The 26,784-nt window shown below is 39.8% G+C and overlaps 2 protein-coding genes across 2 annotated transcripts in view; one reads left to right on the top strand and one right to left on the bottom strand.

The window, feature by feature from the left end:
* Positions 1 to 874: 874 nt before the first annotated feature.
* Positions 875 to 7,320, top strand: LOC104502194 (neuron-specific protein family member 1; the record flags this gene model as incomplete). Its single annotated transcript, XM_010146130.1, has 3 exons — positions 875 to 1,012; positions 1,633 to 1,743; positions 6,978 to 7,320. Coding segments are annotated over 3 exons (450 nt in total), but the record flags the coding sequence as incomplete, so codon positions are not given.
* Positions 7,321 to 10,046: 2,726 nt separating this feature from the next.
* The window catches only part of STX18 (syntaxin 18), a gene marked incomplete at its 5' end in the record, with an annotated part of 30,841 nt that continues 14,103 nt past the window's right edge, over positions 10,047 to 26,784 (bottom strand). Inside the window, 6 exons of the mRNA XM_010146129.1 lie at positions 10,047 to 10,166; positions 11,721 to 11,801; positions 12,371 to 12,440; positions 13,249 to 13,307; positions 20,699 to 20,787; positions 25,208 to 25,323. Of these exons, the coding sequence (XP_010144431.1) occupies positions 10,071 to 10,166; positions 11,721 to 11,801; positions 12,371 to 12,440; positions 13,249 to 13,307; positions 20,699 to 20,787; positions 25,208 to 25,323 (511 nt within the window). The remainder of the gene's footprint in view (positions 10,167 to 11,720; positions 11,802 to 12,370; positions 12,441 to 13,248; positions 13,308 to 20,698; positions 20,788 to 25,207; positions 25,324 to 26,784) is intronic.

Raw genomic sequence — 26,784 nt, 5'->3', positions numbered from 1 at the left:
TTCCTCCATGTTGAACCCAGGACAGGCAGCATGTGATACTGCCCAACCTTATTTTGCCAGGACATTTAGCACTCACAGTTGTCTGCCTATGGTGAAGTTTGCTTCCCCAGCATGAGAAGTCCCTAAAGGTTCACGTCAGTCCATTTCAGTGCACTAGTCCCACCACCACACACAGCTTGCACTGTTACAAATCCTGTTAGTTCTGGGGTTTATCACAAAGGGAGTGTATGTTTTGTTTGTTTGTTTTTTACCAAGAGGCAAAGCTGCTCTTTGTTGTTGTTGCTTTCTCAAATACCAGATTATTATTCTTTGCATAATTGACCTTGATGTCCCTAAGTTCTCTTTTGAGGATATGTATATAGCTGGCTTACTCATCTTCTTTAAAAATATATATCATACTATACTTTATTTTAATTAAGTAATCATATAATCTCGTTTCTGTTTATTACTGTTTCTTATGCTGTAGCACGTGCTGGCTTCTTTCTGACTTCCAAAAAAAAACCTCCAAGCTCAACCACTCTTAGTGTATAATCTCTTTGAGTTACTCATTTGACTATCAGTAGAGGCTTTAGAATAATAAACACATCCATCTGGGATATTCTCCCAGGTAATGAATTCCATTTGCCTCAGCTCAAACCTTCCACAAAACCAGGTCTGAATTAGGGAGCTTTGCAGTGTAACTGCTAGGCCAGACTCTTGTTTTTTCTCTTGTCAGTGGGCGAGGTAATTCCAGAGGTAGTTATGTCTCCCATCTCACCTGAAAGGCTGCTGGTCTCCAGCTGCTCGGAATTTATTCCTGGGTTAAGTTAGCTGGATCTGGATACTGACACTGATTTCAGGTTCAGCTTAAGGTGGGTCTTGGATTTCCTTCCAGGCCAAGTTGAGGACCAGTGAGGTACCTAAGGACACTGAAAAGTCGGTGCCACGTAGTGCAGTCCGTAAAGGCATGCCTGTGAGCGCTGTGGACAGCAGTGTAACAGAAGTTCTCCACCCTAGCCCTGTGTGGAGCATGGTGTGTTCCCTTACAGATCTGGCAAGGTGAACTACTCCTGCATAGTCTCTGTGTGATGAAGAAATAGTGTTTCAATCTATAAATTAAGAAGCATTGAGCAACCAAGTACGGAGACTGCGGGTGGAGGAACAAACTCTCATCCTAGCAAGAGGGCAGATGTTACTTTCTCCTTGCTGTGCTAGAGTCACCTTTGTGTTAACTGGATGACACCTGTGCTAACTCACTGTCATCTGGCTCCACTCTTGGACAGGCACAGGGGAAACACGTGCTTCCCAGCTGACCTAAACTAGACTTCCATCATCCAAGTACTGAAAAAGCGGCAGACCCAAGCTACCTCCATGTGTCCTTCTGGCCTTCTGTGCACTGAAGTGAAATACCACCAAAAAAGCCTTGCAGTACAGAGGCGATGGGCTGCTGAACAGATCATCCGCTTCCTTCTCCAAGAAGGGGGAGGTAGAAGCACGCACATGGTGCTTCCCTGTTCTCCCTCAATAATTAAGAAGCTGTGTTTATCCTTTAAAGTGCACTCATAGCTGCTGCCTACAGTAGCAAACAGCAATACAGTAAGCAGTACATTACTAACATCAGCCTGTTTTTTCTGTTTTTTGTTTTTTTTACAGGTAACTGTGCTGGTCCTTTTTGCCCTTGCATTCTTAACGTGTGTTGTATTTCTGGTAGTCTACAAGGTTTACAAGTATGATCATACCTGTCCAGAAGGATTTGTTTTCAAGGTAAATTGTGTACACGTTCTAGAAAAACAGGGGAGTATGTAATATCCTCTGTGTTGTTTTTTGCATAACCTTGATTAAGTCATGTTGTATTGCATAGAAATTTGTGTTTGTTTTCATGGGTTGATGCACTTCCTGTTATGTTTTTCTGCTTAATTTATAATTGTGGTTGTACTACTGCACAATTTTCATAATGTTGTTACAATGATGCTTTAAACACTGAAAATACAGTGAAAGACCCAATGCCAGAGTCCTTCAAACCTACTTGCATCTGCAGTTATCTGGACAAAGCCCTCATTTATTGGGTCATGTGGTTTAATGTTGCATGTTCCTCCAAATTCCTGTGTCTTAGGAAAGAAGAGATGATAAAACCCAGAGGAAAAAAAATGACTTTGGAATATGTGTCAAAGAAACAGTAGAGTGATGTTCTCATAAAAAGCAGCAGAGTTACCTTAGGGTTATTTTTGTAGAAAGGACTTTCTGTTTTAGAACCATGGCCTCCAAGCCTGCCACAGGCCGAAAGTCATTGCAAAAAAGGGAAGACACGTTTATTGGAAAAAACACTGGAGCTAATGGAAAGGGAGGTTGGGGCTCGCTTCATCATGGTAGTGCTGGCTCCTCAGCCATGACCTGGGCTGAGAGTCAGAAAGGTATCATTGATTTCTCAGTTGTAAATTTAGCGGAGTTGAACTTGGCTGTAATTAGGTAAGAAAAGTAGCAGTGATGATGGCATTCTTCCCTCTAATTTTTTAAGAATGTTTAGTCCCGTAATGAATCAAATGGGTACTTAGAGTCATCTTCAGAAGGATTTAAGAAGGAATGGCTGCCTCAGGCAGCACTCTTTTGACAGTCCTGTTCAGGGCTTTTGATTATGTCCCTGCAGGCATGAATATTTTACAAGAATCTAGTCCAAAGTTACAATCAGTGATGCCCTGCTGGACTAACTTAGCTCCAAGCATTCAGTTTTAGGCTACTGGTTTCCCTTGGTTCAAGGGCAGAAGATAACTGCGGTTAGAATATTTGACTGTAATTCAGGAGATCCAACTTTTGGTTCTGCTGCTGTTGTTTTGTCTTTGTCAGAGAAGCACTGAAACCCCGCTGTGCTCGTATCTCATGGGATGACAGCCTTTTTCTTCCTAAGCTTTCGTTTGGCTTTGAGCAATCTGGGATATGTTCCCACCAAGCCTATCTTGATGTGATCCTGACTTAACAGGAATGGCCAGTTACATACTCCTGCCGTAAGTCTGGTAACAGCCTGCTGCTTCTCGCACCACGTTGTCCCCTCCTTTGAGCTGCAGCCTTCTGGCCTCTTTTGTCCTTTCTTCCTAGTGTCACGAACATTTAAGGGGAGAACAGTTTCTCAGCTACATTTCAGTGAACAGAATCTGGTTGGGTTTCTCTCCTCGGGGCCCTGTGTTTAAACCAGAATTTGGGCAGAATGTCCCATAGCTTATGCTTTATTTTTAAGGGGCAGCACATACACAGGGCTGTGCTACTATTACTCTCTCCTGGTGTTTGGGTTTTGTGGAGGCTGTTCTGTAGCTACTTGATGGCTTAATGCCAGGAGACATAGCGTCTTTAGTCACGTGACTCTTCGGAGTTTTACAGGATTAACACATCAGCAAACGACACCAGGCCTGAAACAAGCAGTGTTGACATGAATTTGTGTTTGTTGCCTTTGCATCTTTTTTGGGGGAGAGTCCATAATACATCGTGGCACAGCATGGCACAGATGTTCTGAGGGAGATGAAGTCATTTGTCACCTTGTGACCAATGTCTCTGTGAGCTGGCTTCATGCTTCAGATGGACTCAACATCATTCTCTGGCCTAGATGTCCCTGGGCTTTGGGTGCTGATGTGATTTCCTGGTTCAGGGCAGAGGTGTCCCCTGACTCAGGAAGCTAGGCACCATGGGAATCTGTATAAAGGCTGAGCTGCCGCAGCTGTGAGTCAGACTTCTCTGCTTTGATGTTCTCATACATGGAGCAGTGCCAAAGGTCTCAGTGTTTCCAGCCTTTCTGTGGTCCTGCGCATCCAGGGCTTGAAGGTGTGCTTAAAAAGGTGCTTACTTGCCTTTGTATAGCAGCCTTAAACTGCTCAAGCCTCAATTTTGTGCTTGCTCAAGCTTTCTGACCGAGCCCTATTACTGCTGTTGTGTAAATCTCTCCTCTGAAGCACTCAGCTGGCTATTGGTGTGACTCATGGGAGTCTTCCTCAAAGACCTGAGTGCATTTACACCCTGGAGGAATTTCTCCAGGGACTCAGTATGCTCCATACTGCATCTGTTCCCCTTTAGCTTTCGTTGCCAAGGCACCTGTGTTCTGTCAGGCCCACGGACAGCACAACGGAGTAATTTCAGTGCATTGAAGACACCACCATCCTCTATTAATAAATTTGAAATTACTGATCCAGCAAGTTAATGTGACAGAAGATACTCTTTGTAAGTGAATACCCCTGGGGCCTTTTTGTCAAAGGAAAAAAAGGAGTCATCTTAATGATACAGGCTGGCAACCAGGATTTTCTCGGGCAACAAAGGCCTTATCCCAGAACTAATTTCTGGAACAGAAGGGTTCTGAAAGCAACAGGAGACTAGCAACTCACTCGGGAGCATCACAGTTTCTCCTCATGGCCTTCCTTACTACTTTTTTATCTGGGAACCACAGAAACAAATAAGAAGGATGGAAAGAAATGATCTGCATAAGCGGAAAATCTCAGGCAAATGGCAGGATGACAGTCAGCACCAGTTCCCATCGCTCAGTCACTCCTGAGCGACTTGCCTCCTAATCATGACTTGCCTTTTGTAGGAGCTAAGCAAAAGGGGCTGTCCTGGGGCAGTACCCAAGGAGCAGTGAGTAAAAGGGGAGGTTTTTCCCATCTTTTCTAGAAGTGTGAAATCCTGGGAGCAAAAACTAAGCCAAGATGGAAACTGCTGTGTGTTTCTTTAGGCTCTTCTGTCAAATGTTGTGCGTGTTTGTGACTACAAAAAATAACGTTACTGAGTCATTCTGCCTGTTACAAGGCAAATTGCTTCTAAAAGCGGCACAAGATTCTGTGGTGTTTTTTTAGACTGGCAGTAATCTCAGCTTGTCTTCACTAATAATTATATTTGCTTGAATTTCCTTGGCAGATTTCATCAGAGCAGTGGATTGTGTTCTTTTCTCTGTTCTAAATATTTAGCGTTCTGATTACATCCCATGGCTGTGTGAAATAATCACTACAAAGATGTCTGTGTCTATGTACTTCTTAGTCATTTTATCACATCAGAAGTAATGTCAGTTATCCCAGACAAAGCACGGAAAATACTTCCCGAAGATGGCATGGTTGATGTAGGTGAACGTGCATCTCAAGTAGCTCTATTTCAGATTCCTGGATTTTTATTTTAAATCTAGGTCCTGGTCTTGCAGCTGGCATATAGGATGATTTTGGCCATGGGGAAACCTCTTGCTGACTTAAACAGCGTTGAACAGGCACAAGTGTCTGCTTTGTAGTGCTACTTCAGACAGAACTGAGGGAGGATTTGCCCTGGCTGCTACATTAACAAGATAACAAATACACTGAACCTGGGTGGGAGTGGTGACTTTGAGCGCTATTGCGAGTCTGGCATATACCAAAGCTGCTGGCACACAAGCAGGTTAGAACCCATGAGGTGTTAACTCCGTGGGAGGGCTGTTAGTCCGGTGACAGCAGGTCTTTCAGCAGTCAAAGTTGGCACAAGATTGCATTCAGCGGGAGCAGGCGGCTTCAGAGACTACCTGTAGGCCTGTTTTGGCAAGCTGTCCTTTTTGTTTTCTTACCTTTTGATGCTTTTTCTTCACTCTTAACTTTTTTAGGATGCAGAATTTCTATTAAGCCAAGACTGTCTCCAGGATCTTAACGCAATCATTTGTGCTTTATGACTTAAACTATCTGGAACTATTGATACTGCTGCACATTTATGCCACTTTTTTTTTTGGACAAGCAAAAGTAAACGTGGGCACATTTGAGGTAGCATCTGGTCCTAAAAACAATGACATCTTTGCATGTGTTTTTGTGCTTAGAGATTTACAATACTCAATTTCATTTGTGAAGGTCTGCGAGAACAGCAGCAGTTCACAGTTGCTGTGCTGTAGTGTTATAAATTTTAGTCTTCTGGTGCTGGGAGCAGGAAGTTCAAACAGCCTAAATGTTTTTAAAACAGAGTAGAAATGATTAAACTTATTTTTCCTCAAGCTGCAGCTACTCATAGCTTATAGAGGGTCAATTCAGTTGCCCAAATGACTGCCCCAGCCCTCTGAGGTGTCAGGCAAGATTGCCTGGACTGGCAGATATGGCAGAGGACCTGCAGAGAGACCCATTGCCTTCTGGAGCAAAACCTGGGTGTCACAGCACACGTCCAAGTCATTTTTTCGTTCAGTGCAACTAGGTGCTTCGCAGGCTTTTACTGTACTGTCACTGGGACGGCTGCTAGACGATACTTGCTGACCATGTACACTCATGGTGCATTACCCTTTGTTTTTTAAGATGACAGCAAAGTTTGGATCCTACCTAACATTTAACTCTGTAAATGGGGTATTTCACTTTCAAAAGCTCTGAGCATCTCGCAGTTCCTGTGTAGCGCTCTTACACTTCTGGGAAATGAAATATGTAGTCCCATAGCTGAAGATGGCTTTCTAAAAGCCTGCTGTTGGTTACACCTTTCTGACAGTCAAGAATGAATGCTGTATGTGTGCACACGCTTGCACCCACAGTGTGTTCTCTGTACAGCGTATTTACTGGGCTACAGAACTGTTCATGCCTGAGCACCAATACATCTGTGTCAATTGCTGTCCTTCAGGCTGAAAACACCAAATTAAAGAGCCTAAAGCTAATCCAGTGGTAGGATGCAAACATTTGTAACCGTAGAACAAGCAGCTGGAACTAGGTTGGGAGGAAAAAGCAGGAAAATACAGCTGGAACTAGAGGTTGAGTACTTTTAAAAATAGTTGTAGGTGAGCATCTTTCTTGTCTGTTAATTATTCTGGCATATAAACCCAGATTGGTCTTCCTGTCAAACGTGCTAGTAGCTGAAGGATTGCAGGGAGGAACATTGTGAACACAGTAGGACGACACTGTAGTTAACTGCTGTATGTTGCAGCTCGACTCGCAGAAAGTGCATGTTGGCTCAGACTAAAAGGAAAAGTCGAAACCAAAGTATACCCTACTTCTGGTATGTATGGGGCTTTATCTATCTGTAATCTAAGTGATGGATTTTCCTTTCAGAATAATCAGTGCATTCCAGCTGGGTTGGAAAACTACTACTCTGAACAAGACTCCAGCGCTCGAGGGAAATTTTACACAGTCATAAACCACTACAATCTGGCCAAACAAACCATTACGCGCTCAGTGTCCCCGTGGATGACGGTACTGTCAGAAGAGAAACTGTCTGAACAGGAGACTGAAGCTGCTGAGAAATCAGCTTAGTATGATAAGCTAATTATTAACACTATGTCATTCGAAGGTAACTAAGGGACTTTAAGGAACTTTTCATTAATATAATTACGGATAATTTAGAGGTAACTCATGTTTATGGTGCAATTGCTTCTGTTTGCTGATACTGCTTTGCAAAAAAAAAAAAAAAAAAAAAAAAAAAAAAAAAAAAAACCAAAACAAAAAAACAAACCCAAACCAAAAACTTGCTGCAGAACATTCATGGGCATAAACCAAGGTGCATATCGGCATCGCTTCAGAGCTTTGACACCATTTTCAATGTTAAAAAATCCCCATGTTAGATACGTTCTTGCAGTTTATTGGATACTGACAGATTTCTTCACTGGATTTTCAGGGCTTGGACCTTTGATAAATCATGTGTTCTGTTATCTGAACAGCCACTTTATTTATTAACTTGTTTATCCGTTGTCATTTTGCAAACTGAAACATCCCAGCCATAACTAGAGTGATCTCTTGGTTAGCTGAAAGCTCTGTTAGATACTTAGTTCTGGCTCAAGCAAGAATTGGTAGTCAGCACTGATGTCAAGGGCGTAATGTAATGACACTTATGGAGAAAGAAACTGTCAGGTAGCATTTTTCTTACATTTTCTTTACTGTTGTTTATTTGTAAGTGATAATGAAGTTCTCTGCAACAAGGCATGCTTAATGTTTTATTATTGCTGTCAACTGGATTTAACTGCATTTCCACTGTGGCTTTAGCATCTTGGTAAGGATGTGCACTGAAACACAAACTAGATGATAGACATTATGGGAGAACACAGACAGTTTTAGTGAGGGATGTTGAGGACAGTGTGAAGATACACAGGTCAGGATGTGCTAATGAGAAACAACATCTTGTGATCATACTTAAGAGGGAGAAAGCCTCTGCACAGTAGATGTGGTCCACTGCATAATTTGTTGGATACAACTGCGGGAGTGCTGTATCTAAATTTTATCTTATTATGTTAACATTTTCCTTTTTTATTAATTAGAGTTTCAGTTTATGTATGGTTTGCGGTTTGATACTTTCTAAACCACAGAGCACCACCAGTGAAAGAATAGCTTATTAGATAACACAACTGGCTGTTTTAAAGTGACATGTGAAACGGAGTGAGGAATAGAACTGTCAAAGTATGGCTTGGGAGGGCAAAAGATGTAGAACATAGTATTGTGGATGCACGTTAACCTTCCATTGTAATTACGAATTTACCTATTCTTTGTGTGAAACCATTTTTTCATTTTTATTACAAACCTTATATACTACAAAAAAGAGAGACATCTTATTACTTTAACAGAGAAAGTAAGTGTGTGAAGCATCGGGGCAAGTGAGTAACTCTTTTGTTCATGTAACTTGAATGGGACAAGGTGGAGTGGACATGTCAAAAGTTCCTTTTTTTTTTTTGGTACTCTACAAACATGAAGGGAAAACATCAGTCTGGGCTGTTTCTCAAGATCTGTAATATTACAAACATGGTCAGCTCTACTTTTATTTTTCTCCAGTAGAGTTGCTTTATCAATTTTTCTTACCAATACAGTTAAAATAACCATTATTACTTAAATCTCCAGGTTTGATAGGAAATGTGCATTACACAGTATAACTGTAAAAGGCTTTAAGTCATTATGGTATGTGGAATGCATTAAAAGCAATAAATTATGTGCCAAATTTTTCTTTGCATTTAAAAATGTCAAGCTTATGTTAAGATACTCAAACATACGTTTGCATTTTCCAAGAGGCGTATGCTTTACTGAGTGTAATGAATTCACATGTAACTTTTGACATTTTCACTGTGCAGAGTAAAGATGCTGCTGGTTGTTGCACAGAATGTGTAGAAATGTACATTTCAGAAGAGAGTAAAACACACGGTTCATATCAACATATTTAGAGAGGACATTCAGATTTTACAAGATGGGAAGACCTCTTCCCAAGACTGGCCAACACAGAAATGATTCATGATACATCTCCTCCCCTTAAATTTAGAACAATAAAAACTTCAATGCACAAGTAAATACAGATGAGAAACAATTTATTTCTCTCTCACAACAATGAACATTTAAAAAGCTAAGTAATCTCTTTCTCCTAGATCATAAGGCTTATGCTTCTTAAAGTCAAACCCCTTTTCCCCTCTCATTTAACGCAAAGGAGTTTATTAATTATTATCTACAGTTGGTGCTGAGACTTTTTTTATTTAACTAATTGCTCCCAATTTTAGTACTTTTAAGAGTTTGGCTTTAATACTGTCGATCCTTTGGCTTTGTTCTGACATCCCAGAACATGTTTCACTGCACAATCTGTTTGTGTCGTTGTCTCTCTTTTCACCTAGAAGTAAAGCTCTTCAGTTGACTTCTTATCATTATTATTACTATTAATTACATCAAGCTGATCTGCAACTCGAGTAGTTCCAGAGGATTAGAAGTAGAGGTCATACATGTGCAAAATGATCACGATGTACTGAAGTGGTATCGTTAAATAAAAGCCTAAGACAGTGTAGATGCTTTTGCAAAGGAACAGTTTTCTCTTGATCTGGTCTGCGCACTGGGAGCTGGACGTTAAACATTGCAGGAGGGTGGGTGACAGTGATAAAACCAGCATCCTTTTTTCTTTTTTCTGTGAGCTATGCTCCAGCTTGCAGCTGTCTTATCAGCTCTTTGAAAGGTTTCTGTGTTCTTCAGAGGATTAAGTGTGGCTTTATGTTCGATAAAGGGATTTAAAATGAATGCTACCAACTCCCTTTGCTCTAATGCATACATACATGTTTGTTTATTGGAAAACATTTCCATCATAGCAGTATGAAAAAATGCATAATGTACAGGTGTACCACATACCCTGCTCCATTGAAAAAGATGTCAAAAGCTGTACAATCAAAGTATGTAGACAGTATTATATCCTTAATTATCATACCAGTCCAGGAAAAGCAAGGAAAATGAACACATCACAAGGAAGAATAGGATCCATACTCTAAATCCAGCATTGTTTTTGATGGCCTGCAAGGAAAAGTTACCTCCATTACCACCACCGGTACACATACAGTAGAACGTCAACAATGACAACCCACGATGACTGAGAGTGGCTTCACTCTTCTCTCCCACAAGAGAAACAACGAAACCTGCCATTAATTTCAGGTGAGTAATGGTCAGGTTGGCTCTACCACTTCACGTTTATCACCCCGGAGTTCCTCTCAAGATCTTAAATTGGTTATTTAGAAAAAGAAAAAGGCAAAATGACACCAAAAAGATCCCCAAATCCCACACAATGGAAATACACTCAAAACATTAAGAACTACATCAAAACGTACACATGTACAGTTCTAAGTTGCAAAAGTGAAATTCTGTGGTTAGAAATTCTGTCGTTCATCATTCTAATAAACAGCTTCTGACTAAAAAACCAAACCACAAAAAAACCCACAAAACCCAAACGCATGACAACTTTCTAGAGGATGACATAGCACTGTCACTCACGTACTGCAGTCTCAGAGCAAGCAGCAAGCACAGCAAGATTTTCCTTGGTTTCTCCTTCCCAAAACTGAGAACAACATATAGCAGGGGACCTGTTTTTCTCTCTCACTTTTCAGATTAAACATATGGAATAGTTTTTGGTTGTTTTTTTTTTTTTTTTTAATTTATTGACCACACACTTAACAAAACTGAGAACAACATATAGCAGGGGACCTGTTTTTCTCTCTCACTTTTCAGATTAAACATATGGAATAGTTTTTGGTTGTTTTTTTTTTTTTTTTAATGTATGTGCTACAAACATTAACGTGAGTGACAAAGTTTTCTATTTATCACCTTTCTCTACTGCCTCTCAGTATGGTTTAGGAAACTTTGTTCTACTTAACAAACGGGAGAAATGAATCAATAATCCCTTCATGCCATGTGCAATGCACACTCAGGATTGCTGAGCCGTAGGTAACTCACCCTTGAGTTACACATTCTGTGTGCTTTCAGGAGGGAGAAAAAGAACTGAGCCACTTAGTTCCTAATTTAGGATTTTTTTTTTTTTTACAGAAATCTCAGTTCTAGAAGGAAAACATTTCATTCTAATTAGTAAGAAAGACAAAGGGGTAGGTGATTGGTTTACTAGGAGCATGTGAGATGATGTTGTTCAGTGTGGTAAAGAGACTTCTGCTAACCCTCAGCATTTAACTCCAGTTTCAACAATTGCAGCGCTGTCTTTTATTCGTAGTTTGCAATTTCTCCCCCCGCCCTTTTTTATTTTTTTCTCTTTTTTAACAAAACTTCACAGGTGCTTAGATGCATGCTAGGTCACCTTCATGTTAAAAAAAAATTGGTGAGGCTAAGTGGATGTCTGCAGGTCTGTACAGCTATTCACATCATGGTTAGCGAGGCAAGCAGTGCCCACTAATGAGCACCCTGGCTAACTCACACGGTTCTTCCAAAGTCACGTCCTGACACCGCCACACAAACGCTGTGCTTGTACTGAGGGTGAGCTCTCACATGCTGTTTAAAGCAACACTTGGGCAAAACTGAAATGTAAGATAAACAAGTGGGTTTAAAACACAGCTTGGGAGATGTTACCTCTCTTATGTCTTCGTTGCCTTCTTTGATATTCTCTGTTGCACCCACAACTAACTGATGGATATTGTCAATATCAGTTTCCTGTTACAAAAAATAAAATTGAGAAACAGTGATGAAGGTTAGGGGAAAAAAAAACTTGCAAGGACTTGGGGAACAAGCAGAACTCAGAGATAAAATCTAGTATTTTTAACATCTTAGTTTCAGTTATGCAAAGGTGTAGAGTCGATTAAGTTCTAATTTCTTTACCTGTGATTTTATGAGCCTGAGTCGAGACCACTGCCATCAATAGGAACTCTCCCATTTGTCTACAACCAAATGTAACCTTTCTAATTTTTGCCAGCTGTTTTGAAAGAGGTGCCACCATTTCCAGAAAAGCTGCTGCTAAATAACACATTTAACAGGACACTAATTCTGAGGCAGAGGGGTCACGCTAACACATTCCATTTTCCAGTCCCAGTACATTCCGAGAAGTAACAACAGTAAATATCTTCATTTTGCATTTGAAAAAAAACCCCAAAATATTTTCCTTCAGATTTGCATCAAAAATTTTCATCATTAATCTCATGTTTTCATCTTGCATGCAGCCAAGACCAAAATACTCCCAAGAAAATCAAGCTCTATTTGCTGCTGTAGTATTAAATTCTACTAACCTGCTGCAAGACCTTTTCAGTGAATATCTCTTGTAATCTGGAGATTTCCACCACTTTTCCTTCAATTTGTCTTGGCAAAGAATAGAAACACTGCATCAGAAACTAGTGCAAACAAACATTTCCTGCTGCTGCAGGTCAAGGTTCTAACCCGGTAAGCAGACTATTCCAAACACACAGCTGTGTTGTTGGGCAGCAGCAGTCTAACAGTAGCTCGACAGTTCATGGCTGGAAGACGACCAGCCCGCAGTGAAGCTCTGGGAAAGACACTACCTGGAGATTCTCAGTCAGCAGCAGGCTTCGCTGCGAGAGCTACAGCTGTCTGCCTGCCTTCATCTAATATAACAGAATCCATGGTGGACCCTAAGGAGTTAATTTTGACATTCCATTTTTAAAATGCTACTACAAACTGTGGAGTTCACCTTGCCTAGTTCTAGTATCCCAAAAGTAAAGCTCTAGCTTGAGTTGGCCATTCAGGTTTTGTGCACAGCAAGCGGAGCCCCTTTGCCATAAAGGCAAGTCTTTCTCTGCGTGGGGTCCCTGACTGCTCCTCCCCACTGCTGACTGTACGCAGCAGACAACGTGGTACGAATGGAAGACAACCTTTAAAACTTAACTGGGGCAGAACGTAAACCTTCCAGGTTTAACCACTACTGCTTTGGATAATTTGTATGTCACTCAGCCATCTTTACGCTGTGGGACAGCACTATGTGTAAACTCATACAGTTTGTTTCCTGGGCGCTCCTGTTGCATCCCTCCTTCTACCACACCACTACTGTTCACACAGTCGGGCATCCTGCAGCAAATTCACTGGGTGCGGATGTTGTCCGGGGCATGGGACCAGCATGTGCAGCCATCTGCCAAGTAACAGAAGACTGTACCTGACTTCATCGAAGAGATTATTCATTTCACCAACAAGTCTCTGGTTCTCCTGTTCAAACTGGAAGGGAAGAAGGAAATTACACACGAGTTCATGTGCTTGGACTCAGAACTTTCTTAACTCCCACCCCAATCAACCAACTTCCGCCTCTCCTTGCAACCAATTTACAATACATCTCCACTGGAAAGATCCTCAAGAATTACTAAGACTGGCCTAAATTAACAATATGATTCTGCTTATTTATAACCAGTCACTGTAGCACTTGTCATTCTCCCATTAATGAAACAAACCCCAAAATAACTTGGAAGATTTTGCTCGTTACTTTGCAGTAAGGGAAAATACAGCGGATGGAATCTGTCCCTTGTTATTTTAGAGGAGAAAGCTTTCATGCTTGTGAAAGCATGTGTTTCTCTTCACGACATCATTGCACTGTTCTTCACATTAGTCATGTACTGCCCATGGCATGAAGTTAAGAGCTTTTAGATTTTGTTACAATATGAAATACTTTGACATCTAGTAATCCATACTTTACAAATGCGTTGGCTTTAGTTTTTGCAGTCGACCTCTTAAAACTCATGAGTAATCAATGACATATTTAAATGCACTTCTAGCACTACATTTTTCAAATACAAGCATAAATAGAAGACTTTATAGAGGAAAACAAGCTCTGAGTTTTCATATGTACTTGATTCAGATCATTAGGATTCATTACAGATCATGCATGAAGTACAGTGATGCAATTTGCTGAAACAAAATCAGCACAGGCAAAGCACAGCTGAGAAAAGCATCCCACGTGTAGTGGAGCTTGTTGGGAACCACATCATAGGACTGTGCTTTCGAAAGAACCCGATAGGACCTGCTGAGCTGGGATTTTCAAGGTGCCCAAATGAGTTTGATCCTGCAGGGTGGCAGCCAGCTACAGCAGGTTAAGAAGCTGAGGGGGACTGCAGCATGCCGCTCCTTGCCCCACAGCCACTTGCTCTTGGGGAGCCCTGTGTCCTGCCCCAGCCGAGCAGCTCCTGCCATCAGGGCCAGCAGAGCACCTCATATCGGAAGGGTCACAAGTCCCGTTTTGGGGAAGGGAGTGGAATCGTAGTAAAAGTATTCTGCCAATTAATTCTACATGGCCAAAGCCTCGGTAACTGCTGGACCTCTGCGGTACAGACACAACTAATGAGATCTTTGCACTTCTCTGACAAAGACAGGAAAGAGTTGGTCCGCACAGAGATAGCACATTTCTACTGCAAATGTGACCTGCTGTGCGCCTCTGACAAACCGGAGTGATTCACGCAGCAGTGCAAGTACCAGAAAACAGGATTCAGAACACAAAGAATCTGACACGGGAGCTGTGCAAGACAGCAAGGCCTGCTCTAGTTCAGTTAATCTCCTTTCTTTGAACTACCCTACCTAACACACTGGGATTTTGGCATAATTCAATCACGTTACAATTTCATTAGCAGTAGAAGTGCAGCAGCACTCTCAGCCATCTTGCAAGGTCTCATGACCCTTTTCAAGTCAGAAGCTGTGAGTTGTCAAAGCTGAAAACACCAATAAAGCAGCACTGCTTACAGGTCAGACCTGGTTTTCAGTCAGTACGACAGGAATTGCTTGCTTAAGCTTGCAAGAAAAGGAGGTGTTGCCCTGAGAATATACTAAGTATTTGAAAATAGCTATCAACTTGCACAAAAAGCAAAAGGAGGGGGGAGAGGGGGAAAAGTCTGAGTCTGAGAGCATTATGATAACGGTGAGGGTCATATATGTCAGTGAAAGGCAAATGGGCAATTTGCTTTCAGAGCCATGCTACTGAAGGAGATGAAAATGAAGCACTTAGTATTTAAAAATAGTTTAAACACCACCACGTCATTCGTCATTCAGATGCAACGTGAAAATGAGTGGCTCTAGTACAGCACATAGTTCACCTGACCCACAGCCTCTTTCACAGAGCCAGTCTCTAGCAGTATGTGAATTTAGCATTATTATACTGCTACGTTTGGTGACAGTCACCACTGTGACCCCCACCCTGCCCCAATCACACCACCAGTGTCTCTAGCCCCGGTCTTTTAAGATCTTTCTTAGATAGCTTATGCAACTCGTTGAGCACATTGCTTCACACGCTAATGTACAAGTCCCTTGAAATGATCCAGAATGTTCCAGTTGACAATTCTGCCACATCAAGTACTTTCATAATACTAACACAGAGAAGAAATAATGTGCATCTGCTACTCAGGGTGAAGTGAAAAAGATCTAGTGCAGCCACCGAGGACTTTGCCCTGCTCCTCTCCCTCCCCACAAACAGAGTCCCAAGCAAGCACTGTTCCTCGTCTCATTTCAGCTCACACACCACTTTTTTTCACCTGAGTTTCCTGGTAGATGAGTAAACCACAGGACCAGGTGCTAGGGCTGGCTTAGGGAGAGGGGGCGGCAGGAGCTGAGCAAGACTTCACAGAAATGCAAGGAAACAAGGAAAGGCAATACTCCTCCTGCATTCCCTCCTTCTCACATCCTACACCACTGCACCATCCCCTTGTGCTGTAACATTCTTCCTCTTGCTTCAGGCCCACCGGGACCTCAGAGAGACAGTACATGACTCTCTGCCAACAGCAAATTAAATGTCACTGTGGTAATTATTAAATGTTACCGTGTTAAAAACCAGAAATTTGTGGGCTTAATTTGTGAAATGACAGGTATGTTTCAGGAAGAGTAACAGTGAATCTCAGAAAAAGGTTTAGCCTCCTGACAGAGGCAATTTATGTCACAAAGAATAATGAAAAATGATTTTTTTTTCTTTTAAAATACAGATTTCCTTTTGTATTAGAGGTTCGCTATCTGCATGATTGGCAAGAGCAGCTTTCTCTCCTTGGTTAAAGGACTCCAGAGTCCAAGATCACAGACGAGGAGAAGGCCTGTGAGGCACTGTTGCCTTCACTGCAGGGTAGAAGCCTTGGGGAAGGAGTCCAGCCCCAAGGGTCAAGGGGGAAGAGAGGAACATTCTGCACAGCTCCCTGAAGCCCCACTGATTTCCACCCTAATGATGCAAGGGTTTGGTTAAATAAAGTATCAGTGTTGCAGTACATTCAGATGTCATTGTCACTGCTGTCTGCAGTGTCTCCTACAGAGCAGAGCATTTGTTGAAATATAACTGACTCATACAGTGATATTTACATCACAGTGGTGGATGGTTAAAGGTGTTCCATCGCTGCACTCCTTTAAGTTCACACCACTGCATGTCTCTAGTTTCAGTGGAGTCACCTCAGAACTAAGCCTTAAGGAACAGAGCGATGAAACAGCCATGAGATTTAGCACTGAATCGAGTGGCTGGTCCTTAAGTGACTAAATGGGGCCAGCAAGTGGTAATTGTTTTTCTGACTTTTGTAAGGATAAGTATTTCTGCGCAAATATTCAACATAAAAGATTCCCTATTTTGCTGCCATAGTAAAACTGAGACTATAACTCATTTAAGATGCAAATTTTCAATAAAGAAGCAGTGCATGATTTTAATCCCTTACAAATAGCACAAATCCACTTGAGAAAGTATTCTTTAAAAAGTCTCTTTGATATTTAAAACCCTGCACTGGCACGGATTGCCTTTCAAACTGCTGAATGATCTTCGCAATTTGAAATCATGGCTGCTGGACCGCTTGACACAGGCAGCGGTAAGATATGCTAAAGCAGTCAATTGAACACAAGATTAGAGCGCAGGACACATCACAGAGCAGTGTGTCGCAGAGGGATTTACATGATGGGAACATAAACCAAACTCCAGTGATCAGTATTGCTCTGATTTATGGCTTATTAAAGGAGTCTCTTTTATGACAGGGAAATATTCTGTTACCCAAGTAAGGAGTAAAGTGACAAACTGCTTAAGATACGTCTAAAACTCTAACGCATAGAAGAAACAATCACAGTTCTTTTTTGTTATGCCACGAGGTAAGTCATTACATGTACTGTACCTGAATTCAAGACAAAAACCAAACAAACAAAGAGTCAGGGAAAATTAGATATTTTCAGAACTCAGACAGCAGAGCCAGATTTTTCCCACTCAATATAACCACAAGACATCTGCTCACAATAACTACAAAAGCAATTAATATACCTGTACTCAGGGTTATAAACTGAAATTTATTGTGCAAATCATACAATAGTCTGCAGCCATTTTGAGCAATGTAAAGCTCTCTCCTGTGGGTAAAATTCTGCTGCAGCAGAAACTGCTGCTGCAGCAGGGGCTTTAATTCATTATTTTTACCCACAGGAAGGATCACAGAACCATGACTGAGAATTGTTAAGTATGATTTGATACAACACATCCCAGTTTAAAATCAACACGGCAGCTTCTACACTGTAACCTACCCTCTTCTGAGGGCTGTGGGATTTGCTGAGTAACTTAAATGCTGGCCCACACTTCACAAATCAAGTGTTCAAAAAGTACGAATTAACCTCTCTGTAACAGCAAACAATGCAGAGGAGAAATAATTAACTGTCCTTTGAGTGAATAAATTAAAGTTGTGAGGGTTTGTTACGTTTTTGTAAAGACCCTTTGATCCCTGTGTTAAGAGCACAATGAAGTCATTAAATATTGTCAAGTAAGTATGAGGGGTTTAAGTGAGCAATGAAAAAAATCAATGTACATTGAAGTACTCAAATTACCTCCTAGTTACACTTATATCCAGTAACTGTAAGGTCTGTTAGGAATGAAACTATACAGTATCCAACTTTTACTAATAAAGGCCAACTCTTAGCTCTAAGTTTCCTCAAAAATGCGCTGGAAGAGCAGTTTCGCTGTGAAATGGTCACCACTGACATCCCTAGATTTTGTAAATTGGCTAGTTACAGTGTTCATAAACCAAAAGAAAATAAAAGCAAACCAAATAATCACGGTAGGTCCACAGAACAGAGCGATGCTCTGAGCATCCATGTATTAGTGTCAGTTTGACAGTAACATGCAATCTAATCCAACGGTAAAAAAATGGCCTGACAAGAAATGACACCCTCACTGGAGAGCATTCGCTGCAACTACAAACAACTGCCTCGCTTTCTACTTGACAACTGAATTCTGACTCGCTTTGTAAGACCATAATAAATGTAGACTCCTTCCAAGGCACAACGTGGAAGTAACTCATGCTTGTTACTTCGTCAGTGTGAGAAGCAGCAGAGATGCAGACAGCCCTGCCCTGGTGGCGAGGTACACAGGAGCAATCTGCTCTGGGAGAGATCACAACCACAGCAAGATTCAACAGGAAATTCAGACGTACAGCTCAGAACCAGCTTTCTGCAAATCTCAGAATAAGTTATAAGCAGAGAGGAGGCTGTTCTAACGGTACCTTCACTTTGCATGCTTTTTTCAATTCTAGTTCCCTAGAACTAAAACACAAGGACTGAGAGTCAATAACAAAAACAAATTTTAAAGGTAAACTCGCACAGAGAAATTAAAGAATAAGCCATGGCACAAGAGCAGTAATAGTATTTCAGTGTATTAATACATATAGGACTTCAAAGTATTTTATTTTGGTAGCATTTTGATCATCTGCTTCTTTAAAGAGACCAGGACATTTGTCTCTTTCCCCACAGAGCAGACTGATGAACTTAAAGCTGAGATCTCAAGTTTCCAGCCCAAGTGATTTTTCTAGGCTTAATCATGGCACTGACATCAAGGCACTGTTATAAATTTTCTTGTAAGCTATAAGGCATTGTGTAAGCTAGGAATAAAGACATATTATAGTTTATTTAATTTGGAGCATCAGTGTTATTTTTATGCCCCCTTTTACAGGAAGTGCAACTTCTGAGAGCACAGCAGAAGTAAGTGTAAAACAACCAGTAGAAGTTTAAAAAATATATATAATAAGAAAAGCATAGCACAGCAGAGCTCTGAATGGGTAAAGAATAATAATGGATTTTTTAAAACGTCTGTGGGTTCTCCCCTACGAAGAGCTGTCCAAACACCTAGTAAGCAGTTTAGGATTGGAGATGGAGGAGTCTAGAAATCCTTCAAAGCATTAAACTACGAACACAGATTTTTCTCTTACTTAGGCCTGGAATCACTCCCCCTCACAAATAAATAATAACCTATTCCAGGGAAAAATTCAAATCCTAGGTTAGGAAAAAAAAATATCAGCCTTTTAAGATGTTTATCTTTCTTCAGTGTTGGTAACAGAAACAGAACAGAACTGACACACTTTGGCAACATCTAAGTCATGAGGTATCTGGGGCCTTACTCTAAAAAGAATGAAAGAATTTAATGAAAAAGAAATGTATTTATTCACAAAAGTACCATGACAAGGAATGTAACATGCTTAAAACTTAATTACAATGTGAGGCCTACAAAAAGCAATCTGACATTTAGGAGTCAGTTATTAGCAAGCCCTTTCACAGCCATCACCTCTGACACTTGTTTCCTCCTGATCCTCTGGAAGTTTACAGCAAGGGGGCTAATATTGTGCCTGAACACAAAAGAATGAAAGTATGTAAAGAATTCTCTTTAAAAAGAAAGCAGAAAGCAGGAGTAAGCCTTTACATTTCAGACTGGCACTCAAGAACAATGAGAGAGCATCAAGAGCAGCCTCTGCAGAACCTTCCCTCTTTGACAAACCGCTATGTGCAGCTCCCCGATCCCTGATGGGAAGGGTGATGCATAGTGTGTTTGGGAACATCTCTAATCACTGCCAAGGAAGCTTTGTAACTGCAGCAGCCCTCTGCTCACCTGTCTGAAAACTGCCTGCCTGTATATAAAACAAGGCAATGTGTGCTAACGTAGAGAGGTTTCCTAAGAATTTTAAATTGTGAGCCTTGTTCAAAACCATAAATTTTAGGAATACCAAGAGGTCTAAGGTCTAACAGACAGGTTGTCAGCAATTGCACCTCGGTCAGAAATGTTGTATTCTATCAGTTCAACAGCAGGCAGAATTGGATCAAACAATACATGAACATGCTGATAACAGGGAAATGGCAAAAAGGCAAAATGCATGAGATACTGGTGTGACAGGAAGCCTGTAACCCAATCTGATTTTGATCATCTAAAAAAAAAAAAAAAAAGGGAATAAAATGAAGTATGACTCCTTAGCTATTCTTAAATAGTATAACTATTTAAGGTATGTTCTAGAATAGTCCAAGTAAAAACTGGCCAATACTTTATTCTTTCATAAGTTTCAAAATGCTTTTTCTGATGTTGCCTTGACTTCCATTGTCTCCTGACTAAAAAAGCAATTAAAAATTGTAATTTAAAAACCAATTTTAATTTCAGTTATTGAAAAATAGTTGTTACTAACTTCATGGCTCCATGTATGCATTTTGTAGCAATTTAAAATAATAGCTGCTACCAGAAGAACAAGGAAGCCATTTAGAAAAGGTCTATCTTGTTATGCCATTATTCTATTAAACAAGACTTTGGGTGAATCTGTACTGTAACACACGTGAATACAGCAGAAAATACAATAAAATGGACAAAAAGATACACTTACCATTTGTATTTCTTCAGGTGACAGCTCATCTTCCCCTTTGCCGTCCCCCCATAATCCAAGGTTACTCTGGGCATCAGGCAGATTCCTGTCTGTAAAAGAACCACCAAACACTTCAGACAATGCAGGACACTGAATAGTAAAGTGAAAATAATTTTTCATCCATTTCAGAATGCTGATGAAAATGATATACCTCATTTGTCATTAACTGAGATTCACCCTACATTTACAGCACACAATTACACCAATAATTAACTTCTAAACAGGGACAAAAATCTATTGCATATGTTTAATTTTGTGAACTATGAGGAGCTGCACTAATATATTGACAGTGAAGGAGGTAAAACAACTCACTAAGGCTTGTGCATTTGTATTTTAACGGAAGAAAACACACAAGTTTCAAAATGACAGTCTATATAGTAACTATTATCTTCCAAGGAGATGTGACAGAACCAATAGTTCCTCATTTCAAAAAGCAGAAACAGAGTCTCAAACACATTTTGAGCACAGGACAAACTTCAGTCCCTCACGCTGTTTGAGCTGCATATTACAGAGGAAATCCTACGCACTCTGTGCAACGGATCTTCCTGCGTGTGACAGAAATCAGGTCTGACCTCACAAACTAACCCTTACACATAACTGCTTCATTGATTTCAACAGTTACTTTTTGTTTGATTAAAGCTGTGCACAGGCACAAATCTTAGCAGGAGTTGGACATAAAAGATCTTGAACAGCTATTTCTGGGATATTCCCTCTGGAAGATTTATTTTTAGGTTTTATTATATACTTCTGATTATAGACAAAGAAGCTAGAATGGAAAATAAAAAAAACCATGCCACAGGAACCTACTGTTTCTGAAGGTGTTCCAGCATCGGTGTTTAAAATCCTAATGATAACTAGGATGATAATAATGAAAACTGGACTCTCTTCTTCCAAAAGAGAGATTAGCATCACCTCACAATGGATCAAAGCTGAACCTGCTTTGACTTATGAGATGCAGGCTCCAAGTTCAAAACCAGAAAGATATAGTCTTTACTTTTTCACAGATTTCAGACTTCCTACTTATGCCAGTCAACTTTTTCAGGCATTTATAAGTATTTTCATTTGTCTTGTTATAACCTTCTAAACCTAGTGTTTTTCAATTGCAGAAGCTGCACTGATTTGCTATCATTCAGGTACTGACTTGTCTTGGGAGGCCTCTGAAGTCCTATTTACAAACAAATATATGAAAAGGATTATAAGGAGAAGTTTTCTTCTTTATCCTTCACTATAATATTTGTCAAAAATCTTGAAAAATAAATATAAAAGAATATTGTTGTGTATGTCTCCTATAAATGTTTATTTTGCTTCACAACAACCAAATTAGGATGTACAATGAAAACATTACAAATGTGGATAAGAAATATAGTAAATTAAAAAAAAAAAACCAAAATAAAACACAAAACCCCGAAACCAATAATAGATCTGTTCTTTCTTATAAGCAAAAAAAAAAAAAATAATAAACCCAACAATATCTGTAAAGATTGTTTAGAAAGTATTAAACTCTATTTTTTCATGGGGAAGTCTATTTCACAGAAACACAAAACTTACTTGTTTAGGTAACCAATGTATTTACATTATATCAAAATTATAATGACATATTTACTGGCTTCGAAGAGAATAAGATAATTAGTTTATGGAGCCAAGAAAAAAAAAAGATATATTCCTGTTTTATTCCAGAGGAGCCAATTACTTTCAGGCACTGTCAGCACTGTTAAAACACAGCACCTGTATCCAATGTGATTGCTAATAAGCAAATACACTTACGGTAAGAGGTAAGTGAGAAACAAGCATCTCCCCAGGGTTCCTCCTGTCACTGAGGTACATTTCTGGCTACTAGGAAAGTTGTTCTGCAGCTTTCGTGGAGCTGACATTAATGTTTTTCTACAATTCATCCAGCAAAAGCCAAACAACGTTTCTTTTGCAGAAAGAGAAGTAATTAACAATACAAAGTAATGATCAAATCCTCTGTACTCTTTTCCATGCTGAAAGGAGGCAGCTGCTAAGTTGCTGGACCAGTTCAAAAGCTACTCGTTATTTACATTTATTTCCATAAACTAAATGTCAAATTTGTAATATGCAAATAATTACTGTCGGCATATAAAAGCAATCTCCAGAGAGACTATATTCCTACCATGAGGCATGTCCAGTATAATACAAATGCTTTTTTTTGCATTACACCAGGTGCTTTCTCTCAACACAAAAGTAATCACATTTTGCCCTGCTTTCTGCCAAAAAAGACAGACAAACCCCAAGTAGTGCTTCAGCACCCAAGTAGGACATTCAGCTGTTCATCATAAAACATTCAAATTAAGGACAGGACTACAAGCTGCTCTGAGAACTATCTTTACAGCTGAGATATCTAACACAAGGGACCCAGGCACACTGATGATGGCTATTATTATATCACAACACCAACATCCTGAAGATGAAACAATTTTTCTAAACATGATAACTTCTCCAGTTGCTTAAAAGTTTACTTGGAATAAAAAAAAAGCAAAGGCTGTAAGATACAAACTGAGCTTCTTGTTTCCTAGTCATCTCGTTCATGCTATTCCCATGCTTTGACAACCACCTACCAGCAAAGTCACAAGGCTGATTTCCATAAGCAGCAGCAACCACCACTTACCCTTATGTGAGGAATCACAGGCTGTGTGCATTTACAAACTGTTTCAGACAGATTCAGTCTGATAATACAAGTTTCATAGTTTCCACAGAGCCTAGTCAGCAACCCCTCATAAGCACTGCATCAGCATCACTTATGTGACAGGACCCCTATTTTCTCGTAAAGAATTAGAGCATAAACGAATAAAAGTGAAAACTGGCAATAAAACATGCAATAAACAAAGCTTCATTTCTGTTTATTGCGGTGGTTTGCTGTGTCCAAGGCAACCAAAGAACAGTGTTTTCCACAGTGTGGCACAGATTTCTGGAGCTAAAAATTGCAATGACACAATGTGGAGGGGATGCACACTTTCAGAGATTGCAGAGATATTCAGTAACAAGGAAAGAGGACAGGGCAATGAAGATGCTACTACGCTGCTGCTTCTCTGCTGGCATTAGCTCACAGCTGCAAAACACTGATAACGTGTTAAGGTGAAACTCATCTACGTGCCTGTGTATTGCATCACTTCAGACATACTATAAAAACGTAGTAAGCACTAGAAATGACACATAATCCAAACCTTTACTTCTTACAACACATTCAGTGTCAGGGAGGAGAAAAAACACCCTAACATACTGATAAAGCTGCAGAAGTACAAACTGGTTAGAAAGATAAAAATGCTGTATCAGAAAATGAAACTATTTGTACACTGTGAGGTAATTCAGTATTAGAGTCTTCATCCACAAATGGAGTACCCACTTCACATGAATACACCCCTTGTATGTCCCTAAAATCGCCAACCAGAAGACTGGAGATTTACTGTTTTAAAAGTCTCCAAAAATAACTGATTATCAGAATAACATGGATGTCCAGACTGCTCTTCTATCTTGATGAAGTATTATCCTAATGTAATGTCACATTTCATACAGTTTCTGTTTCTCTCAAAAAAAAAAAAAAAAAAAATCATGCTGTAAATCACAGGGTACCTCTGCTCTAGAGAGCACAAGCAGGAGAACCCAAGACAGAGAAAGCAACTCCAGAATCACAGAAACAAGGTTTCTCTTTAGGTATGAAACCTGAAATTATCTGCAGAAATTATCTCCAAAAAGCCCTCTGCGACAAAGTTCTGCCAGCATACACATCCCAGGAGAGACCAAAACAGGTAAGAGAAGGGACTTCACACCCCCCAGCCTCAGAAGGCCACCAAGGCATCACAAGCAATGTTCACAAGTCCTGACAAGAATATCAGCAGCTAAAATGAGGTCAGAGATACTGCTTTTGACTTACAGCTATCTCTGGCCCACTGAAAGATGAGATACAATCCTTTCAGCAAGGAAACTCAATGCTGTGGAGAACATCTCCTCAAAACTACTGGATCTGGCTAGCCAGGAACCTCCCTTCTATGAGCAAATTATACCTTCAAGTTCCTAATGTAGAGGTGTCCAACTCAAGGCCTCTGTGTTTAAAAACTAGGAAACGTTCCCAGAAAGTCATTGAGCTACTTTCCATTTCCTTGCCGTCAGGGAAAGGAATGCGGAAAAAATCAGACAGATCTCAGAAGATATCTAAGTAGGTGGATATAGGTAAAAATAAATAAAAATGAAAGAGTTCACACAGAGTTTATTGAGAGGATGAGGAATCCGGCAAAGTATAAGACTTTTAGCTGGTTGGAAAAAGCATGTATAAAAAATGTAAGATTTTCCTTCCTCAGTCTCACAGTGTGCTTCACAAAAGTCTGATCGACTTGGGGAAGATGAAAATAGAGAAGGTGCAAGTCACAGGAACAGGCCTTTGTGAAGTGAAGAAAGTAGTATTGAACAGACAGACCTTGCCACAGAAAGTGAAATATCACTATGTTTTATTCTTACCTTTGCTTTCCTCAGCAGCAAGTTTTTCTTCAGAATCGTCTAAAAGATTCTGTGAAGACTTTTCAGGGGAAAGAGGTGATTTGGACACGTTGCTCTGCTCAGGTTCAAGTCTGGACCTAAAAGCACAAAAGCCTGTAATTTAACTGATATTACACAGCTGAATTTCTCTACAATGAGAACAACCATTTAAGATTATTAATTTCAAGACTTAAACTCTTGCAAACTTCAGATTAAAGATTTGCCACCCAAGATACCAAATGTACTTAGCAACTTTCACTGAAATATTATTACAAAAGCAAAGATAGCATGGATAATATTCCTGAACAAAACATATGGTATCTTCAGAGCTGAGGAGAATTTTGAAGGCTACAGCATAAAAATACAGACACCTTATTAAACTTTCATTCAAAAATTGAGTATATTAAAATATCTGTATTTTTTTAAAAAACAACCAAACCCCATTTTGGCCATACTGAAAATTCTTTTTAGTAGCAAGAGCCAACACCACTACTTAATTTTTTTCGAGTAATAACTACAATTTTACTTTATTTTGTCCATTATCATAAAGGAGAAGTAAGAAAACACAACAGAATTGCTTTTTCTTGAAACATGTATTTTTATATAACTAGCTTTAAAGGATAGTTTAACCAGGATGAAAGTGGTCCTTATCTTGCCTGTCAAAAGACACAACAGAACATTTAGAAGCAAGGAAAAGGAAAAAAATGTCTGCAGTGGACAGATAGATGCTACATCTAAGTCCCTGCTACGTAATTTTAATACAAAGGCAATGCAAAAACCGAGAAGCATATACAGTGATTATGCACCAAGTACTTGTTAAGTATCTTTCACTGTGGCACCAAAAATAGTTTAAAATTAGTGGCAACACATGTTTTCCAGTAAACTTCTGTGGTTTATTGTCTACCATGAATTCTGTAACTAGTCCACAGCAGACAGTTAAATGCTTGGCAATTACGCTGTCAGAGAAGCTAAAGAACAAAAAACCAAAAAATGGGCTGAATCACCTGCTGTGTCACCTTCATCACTTCCTCCCCTCTCAAACAGAATCAACTGTTAATCTCATTATGATCTGCAATCTTCCCCTGCTGCTTAACAGAAGGTGTTGAATTTTGGCTTCCTTTCCTTCTTTATATTGTGTCTAAATTCTAACCCATAATTAGAAAATTCTGAGAGAAACAGAATATAAAGCATTAGTCATCAATGAGTGACTCTAATTTAAACATGAAAAAACAGTAACAGGGAACCTTTTTTAGTTGTAAAAACTCTGCAAATACTGAGCTTTTGGTAATTTTACAAAAAAGATCTCTTCTTTCCTCATCTCCTCCCTCTCAAGTGCCATATTTGTCTAATAATGGGGAAAAACAAAAAAGACTTTTCTGGATGTCCATGCAGTTCAAATAATAGTTCTGATGCTAATAAAATATCAGTTCCCCAGATAATAAAAATATCAGCTTGATTTGCGCAATTGCACACATAATGTAAGATACTCCAATGGAAAAAGAAATTTAAAATTGAAATGAATTTTGAATGCAAATAAACATAAGAACTAAAAATCACAA

This window comes from Buceros rhinoceros, unplaced genomic scaffold (assembly GCF_000710305.1).
Source record: "Buceros rhinoceros silvestris isolate BGI_N320 unplaced genomic scaffold, ASM71030v1 scaffold8722, whole genome shotgun sequence".
Lineage (NCBI taxonomy): Eukaryota > Metazoa > Chordata > Aves > Bucerotiformes > Bucerotidae > Buceros > Buceros rhinoceros.
Note: the sequence above shows the minus strand (reverse complement) of the source record. Positions and strands in the feature narration are given on the sequence as shown.